This window comes from Cryptomeria japonica, chromosome 2 (assembly GCF_030272615.1).
Source record: "Cryptomeria japonica chromosome 2, Sugi_1.0, whole genome shotgun sequence".
Classification (NCBI taxonomy): domain Eukaryota; kingdom Viridiplantae; phylum Streptophyta; class Pinopsida; order Cupressales; family Cupressaceae; genus Cryptomeria; species Cryptomeria japonica.
In genome coordinates, this window is record NC_081406.1 from 271,953,616 (window position 1) to 271,962,963 (window position 9,348).

At 34.8% G+C, this 9,348-nt stretch overlaps 1 protein-coding gene across 1 annotated transcript; it reads right to left on the minus strand.

Moving 5' to 3' along the window:
• Positions 1-2,195: 2,195 nt before the first annotated feature.
• LOC131056055 (purine permease 3-like) lies at positions 2,196-3,820 on the minus strand. The gene has a single exon (XM_057990364.2). It carries the CDS (start codon positions 3,570-3,572, stop codon positions 2,469-2,471), a length of 1,104 nt encoding a protein of 367 aa, XP_057846347.2. The 5' UTR covers positions 3,573-3,820; the 3' UTR covers positions 2,196-2,468.
• Between the last annotated feature and the right edge of the window lie 5,528 nt (positions 3,821-9,348).

Consider the following 9,348-nt stretch of genomic DNA (forward strand, 5'->3'; position numbering starts at 1 on the left):
TGGTTTTTTGCTATATTCTGCTATTCTTAATCCCCTGGTTTTGTGTGTCCCTGTTTTTGGTAGCTCAGATATAGCTACATGGAGATTCTTCGATTGAAATTCCGACAGGCTCATTACGTAATTGGGGCCCCAGACGATCCACCTCATAGGAATAAAGGTGATTTTGTATATGTCTATTGTGTGTAGTAAGCATATATGGCTACACGGGTATGTTTTTAATTATGTGTATAGTTAGGTTGGTTTTGGGACACATTGATAATTTTATCTACTTGTTTCAGCCATCAGTTGATGGGGAAATTTTGATCTCCCTCAAGATATTTGTATTGGTTGCATGGGATGTTTAGGGGTCTTATAGCGTAGTTGTTGTGGATATTATGTAGGATTTGAAATCTTTGTAATGTAGCGAGGAATGAAGATTTTCTTTCCTGATTCTTTCCCTCGGGAGCTATCGAATCAGATTTTTAATATTAATAAAACTATAATAGTTCGCCACTTTTATCAAAAAAATAAAAAATAAAAAAACTATGCCAACTAATATTCTATTAAACAAATTCTATTTTATTTATCAAGAATAACCTTTTTCTATTTGTTAATTTAATCAATTAAACATATTTAATTAGTTATTCTATTGCACATTCATGTACCAAATCATTTTAAAATAAATAAATAAGCATTTCCACCTCGCTACTTAATCCACACAATCACCTATTTCATATCCATTCTCTATTCAAATTTAACATCTTGACTATATATAACAACATAAGCTCTCTATTCCAATTTCTCTCACCCCAAGAATCATCATGTGTACATCCCATATCTCCACGCAAGATGAGTTGACAATAGCCCTCCATTAAATTGAATCAATCATATCCCTTCAGTTGTATCCTCTCACATGCAAAATCATCCTTTCTATCCCTCTTATAATCAAATATTAGTTTTTCATGCTCATGTTTAGCTATCCATGAGTAGAAACCCAGGTATATGATACTAAATTGAAAACTTTTATACTTAATCAACGAAGACGGGTGAAGAGGGTAAGGAAAGTAGAAGTTGTTAGCACGAGCTATGGCATGGAAGATGCAGACAATGGAGACCCAAAAAGTTGCAATGGTGACCTGGTGTATGATGGCCCTGTCTGAAGAGCCTGTGTGCCGTCTGAGAAACCGATTAAATCCCTTCTATTTGTTGGTGTTCCATCGGTCAATGGTCTTCGTAGGGGCTTTCTCTTTGCTTCTCTCGCTGCTAAAGAGGTTTCAGTGGCTGGGCCCAGATTGGATCTTCAGGTTAAATATTTTTTTGGAAGGTATTTCTATAGCTCCCATGAGCAGTTGCTCTTCTCCTCTTTTTCCTGTTACTTGTGTTGTGGCTCTCTCTATTAACCCTTCTTTGGTTGCTGGTGGAGATGGGTTTGTCGGGATGATTAGATTGACTAACCCTCTTGGATCCCTCGTTGAGGTTGTCTTGGAGGTTAGGGTCTCTGCCTCTTTGGATATTGAGAATTTGAATGCCCCAGAGGGAAAGTTAATGGTAATGGTGTGAAGGATAACTCCACTCATGTGGTGGCTTCCCAAAATGTTTTTGAAGATCCTTGTGGAGAATATTCTGGTTTCCTGTAGAACGTTGATAAACGGTACAGGGCTTGCTTGGATGAGGGTAATTGAGCCTCTGTGGTTACTATTTCTCCCTCGGAGTCTATGTTATTGGCAGAGCCTCCTGTTTTTGTTGTCCCTCTTATGGTCGACTCTTCTCCAACTCCTATTTGTGAGGAGTTGAATTTGAGATTCCAGACTCTCTTCTTCTTCAGACCTCTGCTTGGTTGGAAAGGTTTCTTGTGGGAAGATTTCATGCCAATCTGCTTCATATCAATACTATCGGAATATTAGTTTTCCGAGTCTGGAAACTTAGAGGACAAATCGAGGAAACCAACTATTTATTAGATCTAATGTTTACAGACTTCATTAAAATATGTAAACTTTAATTTTCGAATCCTTCCTTAATAATTAGATTAAGGAATATTAAAATAATTGATAAGAAATAAAACTCACCCCTGAGAATGTCTATCCAGAGATTGCAATGCAAAATGTAAAAGATGCAGCCATTGTAATCTCCGGATAGACAGTGATCAGATGGCGAGTCTACAGCTCAACGGTAGATCACACATTTTGCCTATCTTTCAAGCTTTTTATTTTGTTCTTTTAAAACAGAAAAACCTACATTTTTAAGAAAGTTCAGTTCGCAGAACCTCTGGCACATATCTTACACGTTCAGATGCTGGGAAAGCAGGAAGGCAGGCCGGGCTGCTTGAAAGTTTCGAAAAATATAGGAAGCACTATATGGTGTAATCTTAACTTGGGTTTTAGCCCAATACGGCAAGAGACTGCTACACATATTGTGCACAACAATATAGCAAGCATGTTAAACAAAGTAGTACACATTACATATGTTTGAAGGAAGAAGAAAATAGTGGATTATGGGGTTTTGTTAGACTTGGGTTCCTCAACAACCAGCTCCAAACTCGACTCTTCTTCTTTAAGGATGGCAGACTCACGACCTTGTCCATTCTCCTCTGGCATATTGCTGCTCTGTAATATAGAGTTCTGGTATTCCCCATACAAATATGATGTAAATCCCCACAAAGCCATAGCGAGAGCCATGCCTTTCTCCCCGGTGAATTTCTCATGGAGTATGACAACTGCTAGCACCTCCACCATAGGAGTTAAAGAAGCCATGAATATGGCACTCAGGAGAGAAGAGGTCAAAAAGATGACACCATACAGCCCTATTAAGGAAAGCTGCCAGCAGATTGCGTTCCACACCAGACACATGTAGTAATTCAATTCCCCAACATCGAATGACCTTGCCTCCTTCCCAATAGCCTGGAAATCCTTGTTCACAATCATGCCTATTGTACACACAACAGTCGCGGAAGAGGACATAATAAACTGCATCTCCATAACAAGAGAGTATGTTATTCGGCGTGTGGTTTTCTTATATAAAAGCTCAATCAAAGGAAGAATGAATCCAAACAGGGCAGCTGCAGCTCCTGTAGCGGAAAACCCAAGCCAATATTGTGCAGATGTTACTCCATTCGGCCTGTCACCGCTGGCGTGCAAGGCCAGCAAAACTGTTCCCATGGTGACCAAAATTAGGGCATTGATTGAATATGAGCTAAACTTCTGGTTTACTAAGATGAAGGCAAAGAATGCATTGAAGGCAAGCTGAGGGGCAAGGAGGAGAGAGAAGGTGGAGAGGGGTAAGTAGGCACTCCCCCATGAATACAAGAAATTATCGAAGCCTGTGAGGACACCGATTACAACGCACACAAGGCAAAGCTTGGGAGTTATATGGATGTTTTCTGCAGAGGGCTGTTTTCTGCGGGAAGAAATCCAAATGGGCAAAATGAGAAGAGGGCAGCCTGCAGTCTGTAGCCATGCATTAACCCATTTGCGATTGCCACCGTGTATAAAATAGAAGCGAACTAACAAGGAACCTGCGGTACCGCCAATGCACAGAGCCGCACAGTTTAATATCAGGAGGATCCATTGCCCTAAGCTTTTCTTGTTTGACTCCATGGGTTCACCTTTTTAGCTCACTGTATCACTTTATCTTTAGCTTCCAAATTTATAAAGATAAGGATCACTTTTGCGCTTTGCCGACTGTATTTTCCGTATCGAAACAGCTGAAAAATAGATGCAGGACAAAGATGAAGTTTGATTGCTTGGAGAAGATTTTAGATTTTAATGAAATGGCTTTATTAGAAAGTTTGAAATTGCATACCCAAGCCAATGTACATATTGTTTTGTGCGCATTTCAGTGGAACGATTTTATTATTATTATTTTTTTTCTGTATGAGACAGAGATAAAGTTTTACTGAAATTTTAGTGGACCCATTTTATTAGATACATTTATATGAGACAAATATAATGTTTGATTTGATAATTGTAGTAATGAAATTTGTATATGGATATTAATCTTTAATGGAATGATTTTATTAGAAAGTTTTTATATAACATTTGAAAGTTTAGTGGTGAAATTTTCATATAGATGTCAATGTTTATTTGATTTTGTGTCTATTGTATAATGAAATGATTTTTTTAGAAATTCGTTTATACATCATAAATATAAAATTTGATTTGATAGATATAGTGGTGAAATTTGCATACACATATAATTATCTATTATATTTTGGGACCATTTTGTATATTTCATTAGTTAGCCAATGGTGTGTAGGCATTCATTTATTTATTGAAATTAATATAGTAAATATATGTTAAAATAGCTAACTTGTTTATTTAGACCTCACTTAGATGTATTTTCATATATTTTAGCTTATTCTAGCCCTATTTGTATCTACTTTTATTCAATAACCTCATTGTTATGTCACACTTTCATATAGTTATTTCTTACCCTACTTAAGACGTATATTCAAGTTTACCTTGAGTCACTCTCATATGGATCAATAATAAACCCAAGTTAGTAAAAATTAATCCAAAAAGTTAAACTTTGTGTCAATGCTCATTTTGTCTTGGTATTTAGAGAAATATATTTATATAACTAAGCATAGACAACAAAGAATAATTAGGATAAAATATGGAATATCTACTTTACAAAGATTATTATCATAACAATACTTCAATTTGAAGCACTAAAAATTACCTTTTTATCAAATATACTATATTATTCATTAGAAATATGATGCAAGAGATAACTTCTTCTTCTCTACAACTTCAACACTAAAAGTAATTAACTACTAGCAATCTCACCTTATTGTGCAATGGGTATGGGTAAGCTGAAGAGATGTAGAAGGTGAAATAGAGAAACTTTTTGGACTATTTTCTGCATGTATTTGTATTGGATGATAAAGAACTATTGATAAAGAGATGATTTGTACTAATTGAACAATTTCTATTCATGCTTAGTCTCTTGATGTTTTTTGGATGCCTAGCCTACACTAATTAGGAAAACTTATAAGACAAAAATAAGTTTGTTTGTTTTGCTTTGAGATAAAATAAAAACCTTTTGCAGGAGTGAGTGCGTTAACTTTTTTGCAATTTTACAACTAGTGGTATTGAGAACACTAAAAGATGTAAATCAAAAAGACAAATTGGAAAATATATCAATTTTATTAGACCAAAAATCCAATTGTACTTTGGATGGGAATTATGATAACTTAAAAATACAAGAATAATGCCAAAAAACAATATTCAACAAACTAACATATTGCAAACCATAAGTGTTTATAAGTTTCGAAAATAAAACAATTAACCATATAGAGTTCAATCATTTATCACCAATATCAAGTTACTGAAATAAGGATAGGAAGATTTATACGTTAGAAATTTTGACATATATATACAAGAAAATATGATCAATGTCTAATAGTGTCTCCAAAAAGTATCTACAACACATACTAGAGGATAAAAGTGTTCCAAATTGCACCAACTCACTTAATTACCATCCCTGAAGAAGTCATAGTACCCTAAAGTAAATTTAATTACCTATGGAGTAACTCACTAGATTGGGGGCAATCCCATAGAAAGCCATTCTTTCAAACACTTTATTACAAGACACCATAAATCTACAAATCAAAGTTGTATAAAACAAATTTCATATAACTATGAACATTACATAATTTTAACATATGATTTTGGTTGGTTTTGTCCGAATATAATTGCTTGTATATGTAATCTATTAATTGCATAAATGATTGTCTTCGGACATGTAGTTTCGCGGTTAAAAGACTTCGTTGGTGAACCAACCACCAAGGTTCAAACCCCTGTTGGGCCATTGTGCTTGCAGGCCTTGTGCCTTCATTGGGTTGTTGTGCTCGCGGGTTTGAACAAGTGAAGTGTGGGGATGAGGTCTCCCATTTGTGGCCTCACCAGTTCATAGCTCCGAGTCAAAAGCATTTCACATGAAGCTGGAGGGCGTGTCATGCCAGAGTCGCCAGTCGCGTTAAAAAGTTTACCAGAAATTATTTAAAAAAATAAAATTGCATAAATGATTTAATTGTAAAAAGTATAGATGAAATAAATTAAAGAAAAATACTATTTAAAATAAAAAAGATAATACTCAATAATACACACTTAGACAAAAGTTCTCTATTTGTCAAACATTTAATATATCTTATGATTTTTCTTTTAAAACTTCGGTTTGTCATCTATATAAAATTTGAGAAATCTATATAGGTGCAAGAAAAAAGATAGAAAGGAGAATGAGAATTAAAACTACATTTTAGAGATTACATTTTCACATAAGTTAAATTCAATTTGAAATAAACAAGAACTTTTTTATCATAACATACAAGCTATGTTTGTCTATGAAATGCTTCCAGCCTTGACTTGATAACTTCTATCATCCATCTGCTGAATCATTGGCTCCACTGTGACCTTGAGGAAAATAAAAAAAATATACAGAAATTGCTACATAGCAATCAACACAAAATCGCTTCAAAAAGAAGAAAAAACTTTATATTCATTCAAAACTGAATACAAAACACTTCTTGATCACGTGATCAAGGATCAGAGATTGAATGATCAAAGAAAAATATTTCATTACAATCTACCTCTTTATATAAAGGTCCTTGGCACATGAATGCTAGCTAAAAATAAAAAACAAACATGCAGTTAAAATCTTGATGTAAATTCCATTTTAGAGCTCTTATTTTTAGCTTATGCAAGTGGAAGAAATTACCAATATTCTATTTTTATCGCATGCGATGAACTCCAATTCAAATTACAGTTAATCACATGCATGTGGGGAAATTAACATGCAAACATTCTCCCCCTTAATTTCAACCACTAATCGATTTAACACAAAGAACAATTTTATCTTCATCTGGCTTCAACGGTTTCAACTCCTACAATAATCTATCATGCGGTGATCTTTGTTGAGAGTGCAAATTCTTGAATTTTAACTTATTCAAGGCTTTTCTAAGACTTGGATCTAACTTCCTTACACGATTACATATTAGTGGCTTAAAATAATTTCTCTAGCTTTCACAAAATTTGTGATCTTCTCTCCTCTTGTAGAAGGCTTCTCTCATTTTTTGACAAAAAACACTATGGCCTCTTCAAAGACTATGATTGGGCTTCCTCACAAATTGAAGGCTTCACCATTCATAGATGGTTTCAAAATTTACTACATTGGCTGGATCTTCTAAGACATGAGGTTATTCAAAACCTCAATTCCTTCTATTATTGGACTGTGAATCCCTTTGACTTTGATCTCCTCCTATGAAGATCAAGATTGCCTTTTGACCTTCATTTGATGTGTTGGCTTCATGCTTCAACACCTATGGTTGTCTTCAAATTGCACACTTAGACTAGTGGCAATAGACTTCTATTACAAGAACCTTCAACATAAAATCATTCTTGTTTGATTGCAATCTTCCTACAACTTCAAACATGGCAGTGAATCTTTGTCTTGAAAACGATGATCTTATCATCTCATCGACCTTCCTTCTTACTAGTCGGGTCTCCTTGGATCTTTTTGCAACTTCAACAATTTAACCCAAATAATTTCTGGAACATGGTTTTGATACCAAATTGAAGGAAATAAATAATAGACAAATTTCTACATACAAATAAACACAAAATTGCTTCAAAAAGAAGATAAAACTTTATATTCATTCAAAACTGAATGCAAAACACTTTTTGATCATCTGATCAAGGATCAATGATCGAATGATCAAAGACAAAGATTTCATTACAATCTACCTATTTATATAGAGGTCTTTGACACATGAATGCCAGCTAAAAATAAAAAAAACTAAACACGTAGTTAAAATCTTGATGTAAATTACATTTTAGAGCTCTTATTTTTAGCTTATTCAAGTGAAAGAAATTACCAATATTCTATTTTTATCTCATGCAGTGAACTGCAGTTCAAACTACTGTTAACATGCCAACAGACCTGTCATTGGAAAACATATGTTAGGAAAACACAAATTTTATTACAGACCATATGACACCTTTGCAATCATCGAAATATTTAATATCTAAATAATCATTACTTGAGACAAAAAATTATATGGTTACAATCAAAACAGATTCAGGATATGAAATTTTCACTATTAAAGCATCAAATTAGAGAACACGGTGAGACAAGGCACATTATATTATTTTTGGTATAGAATGTGTCCATAGAATTCGAACTCTATAAAGTGCATTGATTTAATTGCACCTTCATGCTCATTTTTAATACCAGCAAGAAAAAATGGACAATCATTTGGCCAGTGATATGCTTAGTCAGTGGATGGCCTTCAACTTTGACCACTGAATGAAAAACTTGCAGGTAATGAACTGTTCATGATATGCCTGCTAAAACGTGTCTTGCTTCGCTGTGTATGCCTGGAAAATGTGGGCTGAGAACAAAGTCAAAAAAAATCTGCAGAAGAACCCCAACATCTATAGGTAGCATTCTTATGTAAATGGAAATGATGGTCATGAGTATTTCAGGAAACGTGAATGGGAAGACAAACCGATGAAAAAGAGGACAAGATAATCTATTGTCGATAGTACTATCTGGGTGCAGGCAAGTTGCAAGCAGTTCTGAAATAGACTTGAACAATCCAATAGTGCAAAATGTTGTGATCGTTGTGCAAAATGCTGCGATCGTTTGCATGCCTTTGCTATGTTAGGAACTATCAGATTACAAAATCAGCTATTTCATTGCATAAAATTAGAGACTAATACTTAACAAATGCAAAGACCCTGCTTTCAATTCAACAAAAAAATGCAGACGAGAAAGGTGATTTTATTATCAACTAATTATAAAACACTTTTTAAATCTACAAACAACTGGCTTTTCAATGGCCTCTCTTAATACAAATAATGTTTTTCTCAAATTTTAGCCTCTCACGATGCCTTCTTATCCTTAATAGCTGGCTTTGTTTTATTCAATGCACCACCTCGTCTCTTATTCTGCGCTTTCACTCTCTTTTTGGCTCCATTATATTATCAAGCAAGTTCCACTTTCTCTTTTTATTCGTTCCCTCTGCTCATTTAGGTGATCTCTCTTCTCTATTACACGACCTGTCACCAGAAAGAACCACACGCCCTCATTTTATTTTGGTGCCCTATCTCTTTTCTCCTCACTTAGGCTGATGCTACTCACTAAATCCCCCTCTTCAAATGGACGGATTCCTCCCTTGGTTGCAACCCTTACTCAAATCCACCTTCCACACCACTGCACAACCCCTCTTCATTGGCTCATTCCATCGATGCTTCCTTAAATCCCTATTGGGACCCTCTCCACTCTCCACTTTTTAAACCATAGATGACATTATTATGTGTTGGCATCGATTTAATTGTAAAGTATGGAAGAACAAAAGGAAAAACAGAAAAA